Here is a 25,274-nt window from a genome sequence, read left to right on the forward strand (position 1 = left end):
GTTCAAGTTCCCAACACACACACACACACACACACACACACACACACACACACACACACACATACACACACACACACACACACACACACACACACACACATACACACACCTAACTCTGGAAAACAAACCATATCAAAACCACAGCACAGATGAAGAAGACTGTAGTATTCTGGGAAACCCCTAGGTTCCATGCCAGCCTTAGCTCTACTAACTACTTTTCTAGACTGATGGCTCTCTTTCACTTAGATTCCTATAATAACTACTAGCATCTTTTATCACTGGTTAAAAAGACATCAAGTATTGACAATCTGATTTTATTCAGCCTATAATTCCACCCACACAACTATGTGTCAAGTAAGAATGTAGATCTGTCAGCATCATAGAGGGTTCAATGGCTTGGCCTGGTTCTCAGTCTTCATATAGCTCCAGAATCTGTCTTCCTAGACATTCTGTCAGAAATACTCTTAATTTTTCATGAGGTTTAGGTTTATCTAGGATGAATACCAAGTTAATATGGTGGCACTGGCCACAGTGGGGTAAAGGAGTTATATTGATGATGTTTCTATACATGAGTCTAGGATTCTTGTTCTCAAGCATATCCCTTTGGGGTTGATAACTACTTTGAACCGTCCCCATGACACATGCCATCCTAGAGTACTTGAGGTCTATAGGAAGATGGAAGAGAGTGATCCTTCCTCAGTAAAGCTTTGTCCTTGACTTCCAGGCCTCCATGACTTAGAACATCCTGACGTGTCCTTGGCAGATGAATGGTAAGATGCACCTGTTCTTCATCAGCTTCAGGATTTGTTGCCCTTTTTGTTGTCTATTTGTTTCCCCTCTTACCCAGTTTTTCTCATCCAAATGCAAATGGGGGAATAAATCATGAATATTTAAATGTTCTCCTTTGGGACCCTGTCCCATTCTTAGGTCCTACTGCAACACTGACCTGCACCCAGAGCACCGCCATCTGTCTCAACTGGATGCAATTAAACTCTACCTCAAAGGCAAGGAGCCTCTGCTCCAATGTGAGTGTGCTATCCAGGCATGCATGTGGGCATGGGGAGGAAAAGACGCTGCACGCCATTGAGGAGGTCTAGGTTTCAAGAGCAGCTTTGGTTTTCTATAGATTACTAGTCATACTATACCCAGCCAAGCCACTTCCCATAGGAAAACATGAGAAATAGTGTAGGTGATGACCACATTGTTGTTAACCACATTATGTCTGCACTCTCAAGCCTAAGTCGCTGAGTAAGAGGGAGATGACAAAGGTGAGCAGAAACTGCTGTCCCAATCCCCCTATTCTAAAAATAAGGAATTAAGGCCTACCAAAAAGTCTCCTACTAGAGCATAACCAAGTCTCATGATTCCCTAAGAGTAGGCAGTGCAACCAGCATCTGTTGCTTCTTCTATTCCCACCAACATCTCTTAGTATTGTTCCGTGAGAAATACACGGCCGATGACCGTAGCCAAGTAGTAGGAGGGTAAGCCCCATCCACCCACCCAAGAACAACAGCTGTGGATACTCGCCTGAGAAATTAGAGACCACCTCCTCCCTGTACAGGACAGTTACAGTAGCTGCAACCTGAACAGAGGGAGTCACCTAAGAGGAGCATGGCACCTGTTCTCTTCCCAGTGTACATCACTTATCCATGATGGGAAACCTGATTGAAATGTGCTGTCTTACACAATAGCCACAGCCAGCCTAGCAGAGGTGCGTGGAGATTTCCCAGCGGTGCAGTGACAGTTTCATGGGCTAGGCTTTCTTTTAGGGATATCCTCTGGTAGGAGAAGAACCAGATGGGCAGCAGATGAGACTGATGTTTTATTTCTTTGACTTGTTAATTATTATGTTAAAAGTCATATTTCAAGCATAGAAATACTATAACATGCATTTTTAAATTAAGCTTATTAAAAAAAACACTTTTTATACGTATGGGTTTTTTTTTTCCTGTGTACACACTTGTGTGCCACTTGAGTGTGTGGTACGCACAGAGGCCAGAAGAAAGCATTGGATCACTGAAATTAGAGTTACAGATGGTTGTGAGGCACCGCATGGGTGCTCAGAATCAAACTCAGACTCTCCGTGCCTCTCAGAAGCTCTGAATTGGGCTTCTTTTAAGCATCACTTGGCTTCTTGATATGTTGTGATGCTTCCTTCAGGGACTTCTTAAGGAAGAAACATTATAGATGGTACTGAAGCCTTTACTCATCCCTGCCCTCTCCAACTCCCTTCCCCAAAGAGCTATTTTCTCTTATTTGTTCATAATTATAAAGTCTTAACATGCTGAGGCTATTTAAGTGGCTGTCTGTGAACAGTGTATAGCTTTCTTTTCATTATCTTGAATGTTAAACGTTATAAGCAGAACTTACCATCTCTCATCCAAAATTGCAAAATCCCACATCTGAAAAGCATTTAAAGAACAATAGTGACACTGTGCCATGTAAAAATTCCCTTGTTTGCAGTGTATTTTATGTATCACACACACACACACACACACACACACACACACACACACACACACATACACACTCACTCACACCCATGTCCTAAAACCATGTATCAGTATATGTGTCAGATACTATAAGTTACCTCAAATCTGAAATCTGAGCTACTTTTGCTATCAAACGCTTCAGTTAAGGAGCCCTTATGATATAGTACAGCACTATATGAATTAGTATATACAATAGCATAATATGTATCGCCTTTATTACCAGACTCAGCAAGTTTCTTTGCATGGATCGTCTATCTCCATTGAGTTTATTTGCCTCATCCACAGGACTCAGCTACATCGTCATATCTCACCCTGTGCACCGTCTTTCTGACAATGTATGAACTTGTTTATAGTGTGTATTCTTCATCCCTTCTACACTCGGTACTCAGCTTGCCTCTAAGAAGCCTCTCCCAGACTCATGATCTCTCACCGTTAAATGTCTTTCACAGAACTCTGCACAGTAGACTTTTGGATAGAGACAGCTGTCCCCTTTAACATGAGAAAAAGTCTTACATGGAAGACATCATACTCTATGAGTACCCATGATTGTCAGGGGTGGAATTCCATTCTCACACCCTACTGAATGCAGCCTGCCGAATATGGAATGGCTGTAGATGGTTGCATTGGCAGTGTGGCTAGCCCCAGCTTTTCCAGGAGTTCTGGATTCCCATCTCCCAAATTAGGACTCAGCATGCTGGCCCTGGCGTGAACTGTGAACCGTGTGAGCTGGGAGGAGACAGCAGAACACCGAAGTGTGGGGCATCCAAGTCTTTCTGCTTGCTACTGTCTGGTCCCTTTGCTTGGGGCCTAGTGGTATTTCCTGCATATCAGATATCAGACTGTTTCATATTTTCAGCCAGTGGGAAGTTAACTCATAAAGCAATACCCTGTATAAGAACAGAGCCTGCTGACATCTCATACCACCCCCAGGAACCTCTACGGTGCCCTTCTTTGGAGCTTAGCCAAGGCCTTCTTGACTTCTGTCCTTCCCAACAGGTGACAAAGAATTGATTCAAGAAGTCCTTTTTGATGCTGTGGTGAGCGCCCCTATCGAAGCCTATTGGACCAGCCTGGCCCTCAACAAATCTGAGTAAGTGGCTACATATGCCCCACTCTGTGTCCATTTCCACTCAAGCTCCAAAATATGGTTATGGTTTAAGAAACTAAAACCATTTTAGGAGCCTGGTGTTAAAGTTCTTTAATTTTTTCCCCCTAAGCTCTTAACCACAAAATCTAAGGGCTGAGTAGCGGCAGGGGCTTGGATGGCGGCTCCAGGGCCTGACATGTAATTTGTTGAGTTTTAACATTACATGAAATTCAGTATGTGGAGGTAGGGTGACACTTCCGAGGAGTGGGGAGTGGTGGTGGAAGGAGCTTCCAGCCTTGCCACAGCTCCCCCTCGCCCCCACCCAGGCTGGAGTGAACTTGGGAGGAGGCCAGGAGAGGTTGTGAGTAGGCTTGGGAAAAGGATAACTGTTTTTCAGTGGGGTGTCAGTTTCTGCCCTGTGGTTTTATATCTGAAGTGGAAGAGGGGGTGTAGGTGGGGGAAATCAAGACTAGTTGATGTCAAAATCTTGGGCTAGAACAGCGTTAACAGCTTATTATTGTAATGTTTTTACTTTTCACACTCCCTGGGTGCTCCAGTGGTACAGGATTCAGCTCTTTGGGTTCCTATTTCTCCCTCTGCTTCTTTTTCTCTCTCCGTTATATCTACTGATGCTTCTGCCTTCGTTGCAGTAAAGGCAAGAGTACATATTATGACATGATACAGAGTCTTGGGGACTCTGTGGGGACACAGCACCTGTCCAAGGGCAATGGGAATTTCAGGGAGGTGAACTGGTAGGATCCAGAGCCATGCCATCAAGTGAGAACATCGTCCTCACGTTTGAAGAATTGGGAGTTACTGAGAATTGTGGGGGTTGGGGTGGTAGCAGGTGAGGAGAGGAAGCAGCAGTTGATGGGATGGGTCTGGGCCTTGAGGGTCAGAGCAGATATTTTGGAATGAAGCTGGTACATGGCACTTGGTAGGTAAGTGTTCTGTCACGAAGCTGTGTCCCCCGCCCTCAGGATTTTGGATTTTATATTCAGACTATTAGAAAACCATTCAAGGCTTTTAAGAAAGTCTATGACAAACAGATTTGCCTTAAAGAAAATAGAAACAATCTCTCTATGCCTGCATATAAAATAGCATGCAGTTGGGTAGGAACCACAGCAAGGCTTGGGGACATCCATGTATGTGCCGTGTATAGAAGGATAGTGGGCACAAATGGTCAAGACCCACATCCAGCTTGTTTCAAAGACTGAGCTCCTCCACCCATGTCAAGACCTGCTGGTGTTTTGTGGTGTGAGTGGAGGGAGGCTGAGCCTCTTGTTTTCATTCCCAGATTGGCACAATAAGCCCTTGGAAAGATAGTGCTGTTTTACAGGATAAAAGATGAGGAAGAAGGAGTGAACCCTCCATAGGCATGGCCAGAGCCTTCCCAGACTCCAGAGGTGTAGTCTGCCCAGGGAAAACTTCTACTGGGCAGTCTGACATGATGGTGGGACTTCAAGGAGAGACTGCCATATCCATTATTCTTTGGGTTGTCATCTTGCCTGCCCAGATCATAGGCCCTATAAACATGGGAAAGAATCAAAGCCTATATAGGCTTTTTTCTCTCTTGCACAAATATGTCATGTTTCTTTTAGGGCCTTATGAATTTCTGAATTTGGAGCAAAGGTTGCTGACTCATTTCTCATACATGCTACAGATGGTAGCTTGTCCTACTGTGCACATCTGTAACTGATTGGAAAGCCTTCCAATTTGGTGTGAGCTAAATACATCATGTTAGTTTTTAATTCACCCCTTACATACTTAAAGGTAGGACTGGTCACCTCATCTACTGTCAAAGTCTAAGAAATCAAAAAGGCTGTACTGAAAAATGACACAGACAGTGCTTTGGAACAAATTGTATTCACATCTAAGACAGAGAAGCAGCCCAAGAAATGGTATTATATTTATAATTTTCATGTTGGAAAAATTGTGATGTGGAAAAGGACTTTGTATTTTCTCAAAGAAGAATGCTATGTTGGAATCTCTCCTGGAGAACAGACTCAGGTGCAACTGTGCTCTAGAAGATGAACACCAAAACGTAGAATGCCCTTTATAAAGACAGCTGTTGGCATTTCTGTGCATGGAACTCTTTTGAGGGGATATTGGAAGAAGCCATTTGTATCCATTGCCTTTCTTCTTGCTTTAGTTGAACTTCTGACTGAAGTAGGTAGGGTGATAGAAGATTCGTTTTGACTCACAGTTTCAGAGAGTTCCATTTACTGTCTCTTGGCCCCATGTGTTTGTATAGAGCATCATGGTGGAAACAGTATGTGGCAGGGCAGAGTACTTTGCTCCACTTCATTATAAAGAGCAGAGAGAAGGGGAAGGAGAGAGGGAGGAAGGGAGGGAGGGAGGGAGGGATAGACAGAGAGACAGAGAGAGGCAGATACACAGAGAGACAGAGACAAAGAAACAGAGACAGAGACAGAGAGACAGACAGAAACAGAGACAAAGACAAAGAAACACAGACAGAAACAGAGACTGAGACAGAGACAAAGAGAGAGACAGAGAGACAGAAACAGACAGAGGGAGACAGAGAGTGGGAGAGAAAGAGGAGGGAAGAGAAGAGGAGGAGGAAGAGGACAGAAAGAGCTAGGGATGAGACTCCCCCTGTGTCTGCCTCCAGTGATTTCTTCACACCAGCCAGTGACATACTCCTGAAATTACCAGAATTCCCAAAATAGCACCCATCACCCAAGGACCAAGTCCCCAGCACATGAGCTTTTGGGGGAATATTTTGTAAACATTATTTCACTCGTCTCTTTGGGAATATTTTTGAGAATAAGCTGTGTGCTCTAGTCAAAGCTATAAATTCTTTTCCAGCTATGTAGAATCCCAGACTGTGGACTACTACAAGGTTGATTCAATGACTCCTTGGTTTTTTTTTCCCATGGGGAAGACCCCAACCAACAGTCTCAAAATCAGAAATACACTTGGTAGCATCACAGTAAAAACATGCCCTATGGATGTCTGCCCATCCCTTCTCTAAGTCTCAGGCTGCTTTCTCTAGGCTTATATATCGAGAACCTTACACTGAGAAATGTTTATGGTTGGAAGTGTAATTTCTTTTTGCTCCTCCTGTATTTGTCGGCAGGGTTTTCCTTCATCTTTCCTGCAAATCTTTTCATGGAACCTGTGTCAGGGATAGGAATTAGTAGCCTGACCTTGGCACATGCGTGGTTATGTACATGTTCGCCTGTGCAAGTTTCCCTGGTGACTTTTAAAAGTTCAGGTTTCAAAGCTGCCGTTTTGTCAAACATCCTGTGAGTCTTGAGATGTAAAAGCCATTATCTGCTTACTGTCTAGAAGCACTCCCTGACGTCTGCTGCTCTGTTTCAGGAATTCTGACAAGGGTGTAGAGGTCGCGTTCCTCGGCACTCGCACAGGCCTCTCAAGAATCAACCTGTTTGTGGGGGCTGAACAGCTCACCAATCAGTAAGTACAGGGGCCCCCTCTGCAGGGCTCAGGGGACTCCTCAAGTCAGAGATTCAAACGTGGCTTATTTCATTTCTTAAGGTCCAGACTGATGAAAGTCTCTCTCTCCTACCATGGGGCCCCAGTACAACCCTTTGGTCTTTAAGTTCATTGACTTCTGTCCACTGTCCTGGAGTCCTCTCCTGCCTGGCCAGACACCTCAGACTTAACTTGGGAGATGATGCAGCTGTTAGGGAACAGCTGGAGGGAAGGACATACTGGGGATCCTGACTCATGATGAGGGATCATCCTGAAGCTCTTCCCAGGAATTACTGCCAGGGTCTCAGGTCTGCTCCTGATTGGTTTGTTTGTGTTTCAACAAACCTCCACACCTTCCTCCAGGCATAGCATGAGAGGACACAGAACCCCTCACCCAGAAGAGGGCTCTCAGAAGGTACCAGGATTGACAATGTCTCTGTGTGGCTCTCAAGAGTATTCAGAGAACAGGGGCAAACAATAGCTCAGCCCAACACTCAGCTAGCTGCTTACCCAGTCATCCTAGTCCTGATTCCTAAGGAGCTTAACGTTCTTGTTCAACATGTGGGTGTTTCACCAGGGTGGGCCAATGGTCTGAATCTTTCCTACGTTCGTTGATACCATTTTCTCAATCTCTCTTCTCTGACACAGAAGTATTGTTGGGTCAGGGAAAAATGATACCTAAGATTCATCAAGGTCAGAGATGTTTAATAATTGACTGAGTTCAGAGGTTTTCAGCAAACCTTTCAGAGTGGACCTTCAGGGACAATGGTAAACCATACTGTGGCCATGGGCCTGAGAGGGGCTGACCCTGGAGGTCTCATAGGGCAGATGTCTCGTTCCTAAAGGTCCAGTTCAGTAGAGTCCCTTTATGTTGGATGAGATCTTAGCACCAGCCAAGTTTGACAAATGGTAGATGGGTCCACTTTTAGATGTCTGGACAGATTGGTGTTGACTTTCCTCTCAAGGACCTTTGCTGCTGCTTTTCCAGAAGCTCACATCTATCACTTTGAAGTTCTCTTTCCCTGCAGCTTGAATTTTTAAAGTGCTCTTTAGCATTTTTTACACCCTGCCCCATGAGGCCTTTTCTAGAAAGCAGGTTGCCAGGAAGGATGGGGATTGAGTAACATGTTGCCTTCTCCATGAAGGATCCAGAAAGATCCAGAGAGTGAGCAAAGGCAGAAATGGATTTTCTATTTCTTAGAGAAGCAGATTATACTGTTGCTGGTACTAATATTTAAAACAAGCAAACAATAATAGTAGTAGGTTTCTCCTGTTCCCCTGACCTACCTAGCCTCAGGTTCTTGGCCTCACTAACAGTGTTGGGCTATGGGTTTCATCCCATGGAATAAGCCTTAAATCCAATAAAACAGTGCCTGTTCACTCCCTTAACCTTTTCTGCCATTATTGCCCCAGTGGGCATATCTTAGCTGGTTATTATTATAACGTGCAGGGTTCATAACAGGGTGAGGTTATTAATCACTTTTTCCTGCTTGTAACATATATAGTACCTTTCTGGAATATGATTGCTAGCCAGTGGGAGTGACGCTTCCAGTTGAGTACCAGCTAGATCTCTTCACATTTTCTTTTATGCCAGGGCAATTATATGGTAGCTTTAGCATTAGGGTATCCAGTTGTGGAGAGCAAACAATAGCATCAGCTATATAAGATATCTATCTATCTATCTATCTATCTATCTATATATATATATATATAGAGAGAGATATATAGATATGTATGTATGTATACATACATACATACATATCTATATCTATATCTATATATATCTATATATATAGAGAGAGATAGATATATCTTATCCTGTTTAGCAGAGTCTGTGGAACCTCTTTGATCAATGACTCAAAAGGATATAGAGTTGAAGTGGACACAAAGCCCTATCAAAGAAGCTATTCATGTATGATGGCTGCTGAGAGGAAAAATCGATTATTTTCAGTGGAGTTACACCAGATATACCAACCATACTACAGAGGAGCCTGTGCACTCAGGAGTAGTTGGCCAATATAAATCACACTCCATGGTTTCTAGTGTAATTTTTCTTTGTCCTTTGCTCTTTAAGACAGAGGAATAACATAAAGTTTTGTGGGTAAGGAGGGGTTAGGATTTGGAAGAAGTTGCAGGAAAGGAAAATACATGAAAAAAAATTATCTGTATGAAATCATCCATGAATAAATATTTTTTTCACATACACAAACAAGCAAACAAGCAAATAGCAACAATAAAACATAGCAACTTGCTGATATACGGGTTGTTAGGGTGAAGAATGCCAGGTTCCTGATGCATTTTATTACAGGCCTCTATTCTGATCATCTGGAAAGTGGGAGTTAGAGTTACCTTTGGTTATTGTGAGGATCAAATCCTGTAACTTATATAGTCATACCTGTACCCATGAGTGCCAAATCCACAGCAATGCAATGACCCACAGCAGATGCAGCAGATACTCCCTGACTGATTAGGCAGAATTCTTCCATCTTCAATAAGCTCATATTGTGCCTTCATGTGCACGCAACTTGATGTTTATAGTCTTATAATCATTGGCCTTCCTATCCTTCAATAGTTTTCACTGAGTTCCAATAGTTTGAGTAAACTTTTGGAGCCAGGGCTGTAAAGTTAGGTTTATTTTTCTGTTTGAATAGATGTGCATACATATATGTGAACACACATACTTAAGATGTCTGAAGGAGCTGGATCCTTCAGAGCTACAATTACTGGAATTTGCAGAACGCCTGGCTTGTTCTGTGGGTGCTGGGATCTGAACTCTGGTCTCCACTATTGCACAGCAAATGCTCTTGACCTGCAAACCATCTGTTCAGCCACAGAAAATTTTGGAATTTTTGATTTTTGCGTTTGACTATGACATGAAGGAAGAGATCAGAGGGCTAGATAACATGGCATTATTATTTTTTTTTTACTAGAATTAACCTGTATCATAATGAGTTTCCTATAGCAGGATTCTATCTCCTTCCCCTACAACTTACATTGGAAATAAATCAATATGGCTGTGGCCTCTATTAGTCAGTCATCAGCCCAGTATTAACAGTATCCTTTATGTATTTCTGGTGATCTTCCATGTACCATGCTTACGGCACAGGTGATGTGAGTCTGCACAATGTAGTTCCAAGCCTCTTCTGTAGACCTAAGTTTAAGACAGAACTACTTCCTACTTTGTGCATAAACCACAGTGAATCAAAACATGAGCTATAAGGACCCTATGCTTTTGCTTGTGCTCCTTTCAAATGACAGAGCCCTTTCACTACTGGTGTTCTACAGCACCGTATCCTCTTAAGGCCTGTACTGCCATTCTCACTTATCAGAAGAGTAAGTGAGGGCACAAGGAGTCTGTTACTTGCTCAAAACCATTTGGCTCCACACAGAACCTAGACATGCCATGTCCAGCACCAAAGTAGTAACTTAGGTGAAGAAGTAGACACCTGCTTTGGGGCCTCTGTATAGATGTAATGGGATCAGATGACCACTTATGGTATGTCGAAAACAGCAACAGTGTACTCACATTAAATGAATAAATCAATGTTTAAAACAGAGAGAGAACAAAATCAAAAATAAAAACAAGACAAACAAACAAAACTTCTGAAACTGACCTCCCTGCAACCTCACTAAAAGGCCTACCCATGATATCTAATGATGAATAGAACTATTATAACATTATACTATAAGTATATAAATGTCAGCTCTTTCTCTTAAAATGCCTTCCTGTATTACTTTTTCTTAGGATGATCTGAGATAAGAAGGATTGCTGCTATGTGCAGAGGTGATATGGCTTGAATAGCATAGGCCTAGTTGCATAGCCTGAGGCCACCTGCTAAGGGTTAGTGCTTGGACACAAGCATGACTATTATAGCCAACTTGAGTTACAGATGAATATCAAATGGATAATATGCAGCATGGATATGCTAGACAGCAGGTGTTCATATCCTTGGTGAAATGGAATGAAACTATGAGAATTTGCATCAAAACACCACACAATCGAAAATATATAAGTTGTATTTTTTTCCTGCAAGCTTCCAAGTAGTGTTTCTCAAGCATTGTTGATGATCCATGTCTGAAACCATAGAAAGCAATGCTGTAGATATAGAGGAGTCTCTTGGTTTCTCTTCTAGCTTCTGTGAGAAAATCAGCTAAAGGAACAACAGGGTTTATTTGACTTAGAATTCTAGGCTAAAGTTCATCCTGGCAGGGAATCTATGGTGATAAGAGCTCAAGAGAATGATCACATCACCTTCACAGTCAAGAGCAGAAGACAAAGAATGAATGAATACATGCCAGTTGTAAGCTTGCCCTCTTCGTTTTAATTAGTCTGGTATTCTATACAAATCGTCCAAGTCAGTGGTTCTTCCTACAATTAAGATGGGTCTTTCCACATCAGTTAACATAGTCAAGACAATTCATCATGGACATTCTCAGAGGGTAACCAAGTGCTTCCCAACTTTCCTAATGCTGAAACCCCTTAATATAGTTCCTCATGTTGGAATGACGCCAACCATAAATTTTTGTTTCTACTTCATAACTGTAAATTTTCTACTGTTAATAATCATAACATAAATATCCATTCTCAGATGGTCCTAGGTGACCCCTGTGAAAAGGTTGTTCAACCCTTAAATGGATAACAACTCACAGGATGAGAACATCTGACCTAGCTGCTCACTAACACTTGTGCCCAGAGCTTGTTTCCTAGGTAGTAAGTTAACAAGTAGCCATTATGAGGACTATATACTTAAAGCTCTTTGGAGAAGATGCATAAAGCTGAGAAAAATGCTGTTCTCAGAGGCTTAGGAAAAGAAATGGGACAATATATATATTAGGCCCTTAGAAAAAGAAGGCTATGTGACCAAATACCTCAGAGATTTTAGAGGGACAAGAGCTTATATGTGTGTCATGTAATTAGATTCATGTGGAAGACAATTTCTGAAGTATACTTTGTGATGCATCTTGAAACATCTTAAATAACAGATTTTTTTAATGTACACACAGAGACATACACACACACACACACACACACACACACACACACACACACACACACCCCACTGCTAAGTTGGGGAAGTGATAGATATGACAATTACAAATTAACTTTTTCTATAATAGATGCACAGATCAAAAACTGTATTATACTCCATAAGTTCTATGTAGTAGTTATCTACTAAAAATAAAATCTCAGTAACAAGAATTATTTTGATGTTGTGAGGATGCTGGAAGGAAGAGAACAAACATAGATGGTGTTCTCCTTAGAGAGAAATGCCCTGGGCAAAGGGAAGGCCAGGAAAAGAGAGGGAACCAGAGAGGGCCCAGGAGTCATCCTGAGTGCCTACAGAAAGGAACTTGGGTAAAGATGAACCTGAAAGTCCTGATAAGGGGACAATTTTACCTCCCTGACAGCCCTCCCATTATACTATACTGTGGATTTATTTTACTCTCTCAGAATTTGACTGCTAGACCCAACAAGGTACTCTTGAGTAAAGTGGGTTGCATAGTGTTGACTTAGATTTCTACTGGGCTAAAGAGCGCAAGTTGAACTTCTAAAATCCAACCCTGGTCTCTTCTGACAAAGGCTCTTGGATATTCTGTGTGCATCATGAGTGGTACAAGACACTCTCTCATTCATTTTCAGGGACTTTCTGAAGGCTGGAGACAAAGAGAACATTTTTAATGCGGATCATTTCCCTCTCTGGTACAGAAGAGCTGCTGAGCAGATTCCAGGAAGCTTTGTCTACTCTATTCCCTTCAGCACAGGTGGGTCAGGGTGCTTACAATTTCACTCTGCTGGCTGGTCATCTTGGGAATTTGTGTGAATTCTGGAGGGAGCCATGTTCAGCCTTTAGCCAGTGTAGAAAGAATAATAGGTCATGTTTGAATGACTTGTTCTACTTTGGTGACAAACCTCAATACAGTGGAGGTTTGCCTCAGTCAAATGGCAGTAAGAACATTTTAAGAAGCAGGGCTGGTATTCTGCATCCTGTAGAATTTGAGTAAAAACTTCTTAGTTTGTTCCCAAGCCCCTTGAAAAAGAAGATTCAGGCATCCTTTGTTGCAAATTTTGTGATTTACATTCCTTCAGGCACCCACAATTCCTATTTGACATTATCAGATAGAAACTTATTAAGTGAAGGAAGACCTAGTATCCACTCCCCATCTCCTCTCTTAGATCAGACCTTGCTTTCTGTTACTTAACTTGGTATTCACAATGTAGGCCAGGATAGCATTGAACTTAATGGCAATCAGTTCTTCTGCCTCTGCCTCCTAAGTGCTAGAATGACAGGTACGTCCCAAACACAACCAGCAGGACCAAGGTTTTGTACACTTGTATAAACTTTACTAGCTTACCAAGGGCTTCAATGACCAGTAAAATCCATACAAGAATTTTTATAGCTTTAAGTTATAAAACAGTTAGCATTACCTGTCCCCAACATACACAGGAATACACGTATTGGCTTATTTTAATAAATGGGAGTTAGAAGACACATTGGGCACTTCAGTTGCCCCTGGATAATTGTTATCTCAGTCTATACTACTTTTAACACTCTGCCAATAGAAAGTTCTATATGGAACATTCTAGAAACTTCTGAAACTGAAATCTAGTTCTATAAACTTGAGCTGCTCTGGGAAGTTTACTCTGTTGTTGAACTTTATTTTAGGGCATATTTTTCTAAATTTATGTTTTGTTCTGTGTACATGGGTGCTTTGCCTGCATGTATGTCTATATGAGGGTTTGTAGGATCCCCTTGAGCTGTAGTTACCAACAGCTGTGATCTGCCATGTAAATGCCAAAAGTTGAACTAAGTCAGGTCCTCTGGAAGAGCAGCCAGTACTCCTATCCACTGAGCCATCTCTCCAGCTCCACTGAGGGCCTATGATATCTCAACCATTGAAAAATATTCCTAGCTTAACCCCAACAAAAGTCCCATAGTGCTTGGTGTCTGTCACCTGTCTGTATAACTAACTCTCGATGCTTCCGTATTCCTGTGAAGGACTGTGTTCACAGGCAGGGTGTCTCTGGTATTACAGAAGACATGATGACAGAGGTCTGATATAGATGGGCAGAACAGGAAGCACTCACCAGAAGTTACTCTTCTTCTTCTGCAACAAAATCCCCAAGAAAAACACTTTCTGGAAGGGCAGGCCTATTGAAGCTCACAATTGAGACACAGTCCATCATGATCATGCCAGTCAAAGCCAGGCAGTTGGAGTGAGAAGCCAGATGGTTACACTCACAGCCAAGAAGCAGCAAGTAAATGGCAAGATGGTTCTGCCAAAACCCATAAACAACACCATTTTGACCTCATTTTTACCTTCCTTCATCTTGGTCCTATAAAGCATAAAATGATACTTAGCTTGGTGTCCTTCTGAGTCTGCTCAGAGCCATCAAGTCCATAATAAGAGAACTGGCACTAGGGCTGACTATGGTAACCCTCAGCTGCCTTTCCTTTGCTACGTTACTTTGTAATCCTCTGTGTTTCTCTAGACTACCTGTGCTTAAGACAAAAACAGTTCTGATTTAATTAAAACTGCCTTTGTATTGGTATTGAAAACATGTTTTTATTGATCATTTAATCTGATTGTACAGTGAAAGAAACTAATTTTATTTCCAGTAAGATTATGAATAACATACAGTCTTAGATTTCCCAGCTACTTTTCACTTAGATTTCTTTTAGGTTCGTGGAAAATCTATAATACAACCAAGTACTATATACAAATGTCACTGTGGTAAAGCTCCTTGGGTTGACCACTCAGATGCTACCTGGTTATTTAGACTTGGTCTAAGAGAAAATCCTTAATCGCCTTGGTCATGAGTTTATTCCAGTTTAGTTTGCCTTGCCCGGTTCTCAGTTCAATGGATTGAATTCAACTCTCATTCACTGAGTTCCTTTCTCTGCGACTGGCAGGAGATGAACTGGGCTTCAGCTCTTGTCCTCATAATTTGTAGTTAGCAGACATTGGAACTGTTTTTACTAATTGGAAGCCAATAGTTGCTCTCTACCGTCACCACATTAATAGAGTACGGATAACATGCTCATTCCAGTTATCTCCTTATTTAGAGTGTTTAGGCTTACAAAAACTGTTCTTAAAATTTAATGTTTATAGACCAGTTAAGAACTATATAACAAATCTGGGATAAAGCAGCCAACTTAACAACCATTTCAGAATTAGATTTCAGGCACCCTAAATTACAGAGGTAACACAAATCAAACCACAGACATAGTTAAACATGTTAGAGTTAGGAAGCAACTACTGAATACAAAGCCTACATCTTTATGGGAACCAATGGTTTCAATATGAAGAACCGGACTCTCCCCAGAACAGGTAGTAGTAGCAAGTTATCACGTTGCTTTCAGAATTGATGGCAGAGTGTTCACATTCTAGAGCATTCTGGACTCCTGACACGGAGTCCCAGAAAATTCTCCAGATGAATGGCCATGGGCCAGGATAATTACTTTATGTCCAGGGACCTCAGAATTTTTCATTTTTTTTCTTTCTATAGGAACAGTCAACAAAAGCAACGTGGTGACAGCAAGTACCTCCATCCAGCTCCTGGATGAGCGGAAGTCTCCTGTGGTGGCAGGTAAACCATGACTTTGGTTGAACCCTGATACACAGTGCTTCTGTTTGGCTAGTACTTTGACTCCTCGAAAGTTAGGTCCCAAAAAGGAGAAAAGAAATGGAAACATTTCTTCTTCAGCTGTATGTAATCTCCTTCACACTGAGGTTCTAGAGCTGGGGTTCTCTATCTGTGGGTCAAATGTTCCTTTCATAGGGGTCACTTAAAATGATCAGATATTTATATTACTATTTATAACAGTAGCAACAGAACAGTTACGAAATCACAATGGAATGATTTTATGGGGGAGGGTCACTACAACATAAGAAATATATTAAAGAGTCACTGTATTAGGAAGGCAAGAACCACTGTTGTAGAGGCTCATGGGATTTCATGTAAAGGCAGAAATCCTTTCCAGAGTTTCTATTGACTAAGCCCAAGGGAGATAGTGGGAAAATGTAGTGAGAATACAGGAAGCCTCTAAGTTGCCCATTTTGTGCATTTAGGAAATGAGCATCTAAGAAAATTATGGGCTTGTTTAAATATTAGCACACACAAGCTGAAATGTGGCCTGTGCTTCAGAGACCAAGATGCGTGTGCGAGTTCTGAGTTTGGGAACCCAGGGAAAGCTAAAATATTCTATAGTTAAGCCTTGGGTTGTCAAGGAAGCCTTTTCTCTGGGCTCTCTACTGTTCTCATCCCATCCAAGTTACAGTAATGACCTATGTCTGGCTGAAAGCTTTAGTGAGTGGCATTTGTACTAAGGGGCTGGAATCTGCCATAGCTCTCCTAGCAAGGCCTAAGAGCATGCATGCCTGGCACGTAGTCCATTCCTGAGACATTATTTCTGGATCCTTTGGTTGATGGATGGATGGTATGTGCCAAGCACCCTCCTGATCTGGACTGTTTACCAAAGGGAGCCATTTGTTTTTAGGCAGGCTGCCTCATGAAGCTGTACTTCAGAGTGACTTTGAACATCCATGCCTGTGTCTCTGTAACGTTGTGATAATTTGTGAAAAGAGGGGGCCAAAAGGAGCAGAGGAGCCGACCTGACTGCAGTGTTTGCTCTTTGGCTGGGAACCACTGCTTTTTCTTCCACTTTATTTCTGACAGGGCCTGTGCATCATAATTATATTAGCAGGGGCTGAATGATCTGGGGATAGCCACTCTGGTTATCCTTTGGCTATTGGCTATGACAAGAAAGACAGCCTTATGTATTTGACCTGCAGCTTATCTTGAACTAGGAGGACCTACAATTAATCAGCCAACAGATACGAGCTCTGAGGATTCATGGCTCCTGTCTTCAAATGCTGTCACCTAATGCCTCATGCTCCTTGAGGAAAGTAGGAGACAGGATCACTTAACTCAGCAAGATTTATTTTCGCCTACAGGAGGTCAAACTTGCTTACCTCTGGGCTGCTGCAGCCAGCTAATTCTAGACGCATGTTATCTCCTGGGGGCTGGGGTCAGAGACAACAACTGTCAATGACATGGTCAGACCAAAGTAGCCTCTCTGGTTCAAAATTTCTCTTTAAAACCCTTTCTGTGGGTCTCTTACTCAGTAATTATAATTCAGTGATTACAAAGGGCATTCCTGGCCTTTTCTGAAATCACCTATCCCAGCTACCTCTGTCTATGCATAAAGGTTATGTTCAAATGGGAAAAAACAAAACAAACAAACAAAAAAAAAAGCCTGCTATTTTATGTGCCTATGACCTTGTCTGGAAGCTGTGTATCTAAGCTAATAGGGAGCATGCATTTGGCAAAAGGTTTGCTGGTCTATTATTGAGTTACATAGCTTGCCAGGGACCACAGGCAGGTCACAGTTTGCCTCACCTTGAGGGGATAAGAGAGGCAGGTCCTGTTCGTTGTCTCTAAGTGTGTATCAACTGGTCCTCATGTTCAGCAGATAATGACACAGCAAAGCCAAGAAACAGGGCCATCAGGGAACTGTATTTAGTTTGGACCTTTTAAAGTTGGTGGCTGCTGACCTTCTTTTCCCTTCTATGTTTGGAAGAGATGAAATAAAACAGCCTCCCTTGGTTTAGATCTTGCAGACTGCTGTGAATACAGCCCCATGATGGCAGTGACCTTAGGGGGATCTTTCTGTCTCCCAAAGCAGAACAGTCCCTTCAGCACATCCCTGGCTTCCATGGACAGTCTCAGCTGTCATGTCAGTCACCGGGTGATGAGGCTGCATAGCATTCCACTCTTTTTTTTTTTTTCCTCAAATTACTCAGCTAGTGTTTACCACTATGAAATTAAGGGGGCATTTTAGTTGGAGAGGCAGCCTTGTTTAGGCAGATGAAGATGAACTTGTGAGCAGGCTTGTTCCCCATTAGCAGGCTTCTGATGGCAGATGGGACACAGCAGACTAGCAGGAATTTGGACTCTCAATGAAATCCTTGTGTGCAGTTGAAACTTATCAGAAAGAAAGAAAAGGTATATAACTTTGCAAATAGTTCCCAAAGACCCTCTTGAAAGGCTGCCCCTTGCACAGCCTAACCCGGCCTCTTCGCCTTTATTAGCTGTAAGTACTAGTTTGGGAGTAAAAAGAGGTTGTTTTTTTCTTTCTTTCTCTTGTTTCCTTTTTAAAACAAAACCATTTAGATACTCATCTGTCAATGACACCTTTGAAGAAAGGCCAGTTGGAGTGGGCAAGATTCCACTTAGGCATCAGCCTCCGAGTACAAGAAGGCTCCATCCATCTTCTGGGCCTCTGACAGTGCTTCCCTGTGCTTTCCAGCCTCCTCTTGAGAACTCTGCCAACTTCACAGCTGCCTGCAGTGTGCCTTGCTTACTTAATGGCTTTCCCAGGGCAATAGAAGACAAGGCAGGGTCTACCCAACCCCTTTTGATTCTAGAGCCTTGGAAACTCTTGTGTGTCAAGATGCTAATCCACTTTTCTGTTGTGATTAGACATACAAACCTTGGAATGGAAGGTCAGCTTGAATTTGCCACTCATCTTGGAGCTTGCTCAGTTCATGGTCAAGGGTCAGTAGAGCTCTGAAAGGCTCAGATTATTGTTAGCTCCTTGCCTTATTTTCATTTGAGGATAACATAAAAGAACAAGAAGAAACCACCTAGATATGAAGACACGTAAAAATGCCAGGATGTGTAGGAGTGACCCATTTTCACCGTCAATTTCTTTCATTCATGCATTCACTCATTCTTTCATCACATAAAATAGGACTCCTGACTTTGTCAGACACTTGACCTATCAATGAATAACAACTGTTTATCTACTGATATCCCTTCCCTTTTCACCAGGTTCATACTTTAGCAGTAATCTTATAGTTATGTCTAGAGCAAAAAGATGGCTCACCAGATAAGAACACACCATCTAGCCTTATAACCTATTCCCTGGAACGTGCATATACATATCCCAGTAATAATAAAGAAAGAAATTTAAAAGCCATGTTTGTATAGGGCTAGGGAATTAAAGAGCCGAGTGATTGCCTGGAAGGTTCTAGAGGTCAAAGATCATGTGCTTTTTCCTTTCTGTACCCCAAACTGTAGCCATCTGAGTATTTAGATTGTGGTGGACACACCTCAATGAATTGTTATAAATTGAATTGAGTTTGTGGAAGCATGCTTCGTCCTGGCTTACTTATTTGCCAACTCCGAATCCATAAATTATCTACACCATAGTGGTTATTCTCCACTAGCCTCTCAGTAGGGATGGCCAGCCTTTCTCTGAGGAGCTACCTCTGCTATATAGGGTGAAATGACCTGAGAGGATAACATGGACATGGTGTGTGTGTGGTGGTAGAGGGACACAACCGATGGTCAAAGGGACGTCTCCTTGAATTGCTTGTCCTGTTTTCCTACTCACTGGCTAGACTCTGAAAAACACAAACTGTATAACCCCAGCTCTTGTTCATGTTTCTGGAAAAACGGTTTCGCATGTTTATGTGCTGGAGTGGGGTGGGGTGTGTGCACAGGCACGTGTGTGCACTCTTGTGGCAGCCTGAGGTTGGTGTCAGATGTCTTCTTTGATCATTCTCTACATTATATAGGCTCTTTTTTGAGACCAGACTTGGTGTTTTGGCTGCCTAGCTAATCCGCTTGTTCCAGGAATTCCTTGTATCTATTATACACCCATATAGCTTCTACAGAGATTCTAAAGAATCAAACCCTAGGCCTCATACTTGCAAGACTTACCTGATGAACAACCTCTTTAGCCAGACTTCTGAATTTTTAACATAACACTCAATTAAATCAGAATCACTAACATTTGCTCTGAAATGTACATTTAAACAATCAGAATCTAAAGCTGATCCCAACTGTGCTCCATTTGACTCTTTAAATACTTGTGAGTTCCCCATAAGCAAGAGTTTTCCCAGTTTTCTTTTGGAGACTGATGTATGGTACACATGTGAGAGATTTGGTCTAATAAGTTTTTCTAGGAGTATGGGCTTCATATTCCTAGAATATACAGTCACTTGCTATACAGGAGTATAGTATCAGCTGCCCAGATAAGAGAGAGATTCTCACTGGCAAATTTCAAATCTGCACCATACTAACACCATTCCATATCATGTGAACATCTTTAGGATAGAACATTAATTTTCTGTCTTAGCCTAATGACATCTGCAAACTGAAAGTTATCTTTTCATTGAAGTTCTAGTTTGTAATATAAATATTAGACTAGCAGCCAATCTGATGATCATAAAAACTTAGATATTACAGCATTCATTTATTATATTATAACTTTTAAAGCAATACTTTTATTGAGGTGTGGCATATTCCAAATTCACTGCACTTAGGCTGCAAAGTTTACAGAGATTTTAGTAGAGGAGAAGGAGATTCTGACCCTCCAGTTTGCTCCTTTAGCAAGGGACATAGATTGCATTAGATCCACTCACAAGGAAAATTTGAAAATGAGGTCTATGTGGTTTCATTTGCATGATTCAAAAGTGTAATGAAGGGGAAGATTTCATTTTAAACAGCTAATTAGGAAGGTGATTGATTAGCATCATTAACCATTAGCTATTATCAGGTAAGTGCTATTTAAATTAAGTGTAGTGTATAATATGGGCCCTTATTAGAGTTGTCTGAATGCTTCTGAAATCTTACAAGCAAACAGCCAAGTCGACCTCATGCCTTTGGTGGAATCTCACTGTGAGTTAACTAGCATCCTAGGAATTCAGGGTCAGGCCTGTCACGGATAAACCTCTGGTTTATGAAATCCCAGCAAAGGAAGTGCTTTTATCATTTAGAAAAAATGACATGCATATTGGAAGTAGGGAGATAGTCAGTAGCAGGCGAGGAAATGAGTTTGATCTCTAGAACCCATATAAAAAAGCCAGATGTGGTTAGCGTGTGCAAATAATCCCAGTTCCTGGGAAAGCAGCAACAGGAAAAACCCTAGGAGCCATTCTGGGCCATCCAGGCCATCTGGGCCATCTAGAGCAGCTAGATTCAGAACTGTGGGAGTCCCTGTCTCAAAAGAACAAGGTGGATGGTACCTGAGAAATGATATTCAAACTTGTCCTCTGGCCCTGACACATGTGTGTGTGTGTGTGTGTGTGTGTGTGTGTGTGTGTGTGCATGTGCACATGCATCTGCTGTACAAACATGAGTGTGTGTGTGTGTGTGTTTGTGTGTGTTTGTATGTGGGTGTGTATGTGAGTGCATTCCTATATGTGTATGTGCATCTGCCATATAAACAGTGTGTGCATGCCTATGTTTCTCTCTCTCTCTCTCTCTCTCTCTCTCTCTCTCTCTCTCTGTGTGTGTGTGTGTGTGTGTGTGTGTGTGTGTGTGTTTACACGAGAGAGAGAGAGAGAGAGAGAGAGAGAGAGAGAGAGAGAGAGAGATCACTTGTTTCTACTGGCTAGAAGGTATTGATGATATTTACTAGGTGAAGGATAAGAATGATACAAATCATCCAAAAGCACAAGTTACCACTGACCCAGGACAAAGAATGTTCTGGTTCAAAATGCCAATAGTGGTAAGAGAGAAATACTGGCTTAAAATGAGCACCATCATTAAACCTCTCATTTGGTATATATTTAATCCCAGATGGTGCCTAGTGCTGAAGATATACTTAAGCAAGTACTCCAAAAGACAATGAGGGACAAACTGGGAGAATGCTAGTTGACATAGCAACAAGCTCAGAGGCTGAGAACATGTGTCCAAGGTAGAATCCTTCCACCCAGTCACTTTTCTACCCCCTAAGAATACGGCTGCCAAGGAAAAACTTCCCTTTGTGCTGGAGATAGAGAATCACTAAGTATTGCAGGGATGGGAAGGAAGCAAGAGAAGGAAGGATAGATGGAGAGGGAGGGAGGGAAAGATTAAAGGAAAGAGGAAAAGAAGGAAAATACTCTTTAAAAACAGATCCAGTCAAAGGGATAAAATGTGGTTGTGAGTGGCAAAGAGAAGAAAGCTACTCGTGTGGTGAAGGTGAGGCCTCTTAGCTATGAGGTAGCCAGGGAGGATCTAAGTGGAATCTGGAATGATGAGATGTACCAATTGTGCAAAGCTCTTTAGGAAGAGACTCTGCAAGAAGAGACAACTAACCCCCTTCTCCAAGGATCTGAATGACTTGGGGAGGAGATTTCTTCTTATTCATATACACACACCTCAGCTTGGTATTAAGAGATCTAAATGGTGCTGCAGTTTGGAGCCAATTATCAGATTCTTAAGGGAAGATTTGCAGGCAGGTAGGTAGGTAGACCAGGGATTGGAAGTGCACATCATGTCTTTGCTCTAAATCAGCAGCTCAGAGGTGGAGCTTTGGGGGAGACGTTTTAAAAGCAGGATAGATGGGTTCACTGCAGGGAGGGGATAATTTATGTAGTAGATCTGACAACAGCAAATTTTGTAGAAGTGGATTAGAGATGCAGTTGGATATTATGCTGTCCTTACCATCTGTGACAGGATTTCCGAATTAGGACTGCCCATCACAACAGCTGCTCTAAAAGGTAGAGAAGCACGCTCAGGCTTAGCACTTTAGAAGTAAAAATAGCCCAAGACCAGAGAAGCTGGATCCTCTGTGTTAGCCCTCTACAAGGCCACTTCCAAGAGTTACAAACACTTTTAAAAACTTCAGCAGAAGTCAGAACTCTGCAGTAGAGCCGTGTCAGTTACACACACCTGTGGCTCACAGGATGGGTTAGTAAATTAGGCTATCTGCCTCTCAAATCCCTGGCACATTTACATAGTAACGTTAGTGCCAACCAAATATTTAGAAGTAAGCAAGAGGCTGCCACCTTTCTCATTGCAATAGAGGTTTTTCTTCTCATGTGTAAATGGTTTTGCCATTCAATGATAGTTTGGAGTATGATGCTTTGGCTAGATTTCTTGAAGTTTGAGCCTTCTTCCTAAGTGTTGTTTCCTATGAAATCTTACCTAGGGACATCTTACTATGATTTGGATATATTTATTATTATTATCATTTAAAATTTTATGGATATGAATGTTTGTATATGTGTGCGTGCGCGCTCACCCATGCGCCATGTGCATACTCAGGACTGTCAGAGGACAAAAGAGAATATCAGAGCTATTGGAACTGTAGTTCCAGAGAGTTGGGAGGCATAGGTAATAGGAGCTGAATCAGGGTCTGCACTTTGCAAATGCTCTTAACTGTCCTCTCCCAATCCCCTTCCCCCTCCCTCTCCCTCTTCCCCTCCCTCTTCCCCCTTTTCTCTTTTTCCCCAGATGCTCACTACAGTGTCTTCACATTTCAGAGTAAAGTACTGAAACATGAATTTTTACTACTAATGTCTTAGACCAGAGAGGTTGGAAGATGGCAGCTAGCAGGACCGATTCTATTGTTTTGCACCTGATTTTATTTATTTGTAAGTTTTCTCCAGTGGCTTTACTGCTACATCTTTCCTGTATTGTAAAGGACACTCCTTTAAAGCACACAGCTCAGTGGCTCTTTCATACACTTGACAAACTATTTTACAACTCTTTGTGTACCCCGAAGGAACTCAGCATACACTTCCTCCTCTTTCTCCGTACTTCTCCCCATCCTTAGGACTACTTTATCAATGGTTTACATATTTTGGGACATTTCAGATAGATGGAATGATGCATGAGCCTTAGTGACTGTCTTTATTCACTTAATATAATGTTTTTCAGGACCATATTGTGTTATGAACCAGTGCTTCATTTTTTCCATCGCTAGATAACACTCTATTGTGTGAATACCCCTTACTTATTATTAATATTGTTGGCATGCATCTACAGTTACCACGTGGGCATGTTTTATTCTTCAGCAGGCACCTAGAAGTGAAATTGTGTTACATGTAACTCTTCATTTAGTATTTTGTGGGATTGAAAACCCTGTTTTGAATTGTAGTTACTTTAGTTTAGAATTCTACCAGCAGTGCATAAAAAATTCCAGTTTCTTCATGTTTTCATCAACATTTAGTTACCTTCTTAATTTTAACTACATTAATGGATAGAAATGAATTTACATTTCTCTACTAACCAATGATGATCATCTATCCATTCATGTGCTTTTGGGCCTGTGATATATCTTTTCTAGAGAGATGTCTATTAGAAGCTGTTGCCTATATTCAAATGATAATTATTTGCCTTTTTGCCATGTTGTATAAGCTCTTTACATGATTGAGAAATAGGTGCCTTGTGGCATATCTGCTTAATCTTATTTTTGAAAAAAAGTTGTGTTTTGCAAGTAGCCATGTCTCTTTCATCTTTAGACACCTTTCTCCAAAAATATAGGAGCTAGGTAGTTGGATAGAAACTAGACAGATTACAACTCGAAACCACCTGGCTCTTTCCAGAAAAGCTCAGTAACACTTTTATTAGATGAAAAGGTCACACCATCTATTTAAAGCAGAATCGAACCAAGGTTGCTCCTTCTGACACATATTTTATCATGTTCTTCTGGAAATGAGGTGATACTGGAATCAGAGCTTATATAAATGAATATTGACGATAGAGTTTCATGTTCACGAGTCAGAATTTGTCCATTTGTTGTACCTCATTTTATGGAATTTTATAGAAATCCTAACCAAAGGTCTTAAGCTTCCCAAAAGTACATATTCCCATTGTCAGTTGCCATGGCAATTTACTTAACCTTCACTCTGATTCATAAACCTTGGAACAGTGGGCTTAGAATGACGCTTGGAGCAGGACTGGGAATGCCACTAGACACTTAGTGGATAAGAGTTTATGGGATTTTTCTTTCTTTCCTTTTTTCTTTTCTTTTCTTTTTTTTTTTTTCTTTTGTCAACATGGCTCACAAAAGATCAGGAGTTTATTTTCCTGCCTTTACTTAAGCAAACCTTCCGAGGTCCTTTTAGGATTTTGATCTCTGGTAAAATGAGAATATATGGTACACAGTCTAAGAGAAGGGTTTTTAGGAGATCACAGTGTAGTTTATTTCCTGGAAAGAGATGGGCAGATGTGAATAGAGTCTGTGGCAGAAATGTGGGTACTTTGACCCTTAGCCTGTGGATGTAAACCTTAGACAGCATAAGATTAGAACGAGATCAAATTGATCACAGCTCTTTGTCCCTAAAAGCCACACTTCTTGCCAGTTCATGGGTCAAGCAGACCCAGCGGATGTCAAGATCAGTGTCAGACTGCCATCTATAATTAAGGGTAAAAGTTTGCTATTACATATGGCCCAGCTCATGAAAGATGAGAGTATATAATTTTATTAATAATCAGGAGAAATCACAGAGTG

At 41.6% G+C, this 25,274-nt stretch overlaps 1 protein-coding gene across 1 annotated transcript in view; it reads left to right on the forward strand.

The window, feature by feature from the left end:
* CACNA2D3 (calcium voltage-gated channel auxiliary subunit alpha2delta 3) overlaps positions 1-25,274 on the forward strand; it is a gene marked incomplete at both ends in the record, with an annotated part of 779,660 nt that overhangs the window by 631,132 nt on the left and 123,254 nt on the right. The window contains 6 exons of the mRNA XM_080926621.1: positions 725-770; positions 928-1,025; positions 3,489-3,582; positions 6,925-7,020; positions 12,680-12,801; positions 15,548-15,628. Of these exons, the coding sequence (XP_080782747.1) occupies positions 725-770; positions 928-1,025; positions 3,489-3,582; positions 6,925-7,020; positions 12,680-12,801; positions 15,548-15,628 (537 nt within the window). The remainder of the gene's footprint in view (positions 1-724; positions 771-927; positions 1,026-3,488; positions 3,583-6,924; positions 7,021-12,679; positions 12,802-15,547; positions 15,629-25,274) is intronic.

The sequence above is a fragment of the Micromys minutus genome (assembly GCF_963924665.1).
Source record: "Micromys minutus genome assembly, chromosome: 12".
NCBI lineage: Eukaryota > Metazoa > Chordata > Mammalia > Rodentia > Muridae > Micromys > Micromys minutus.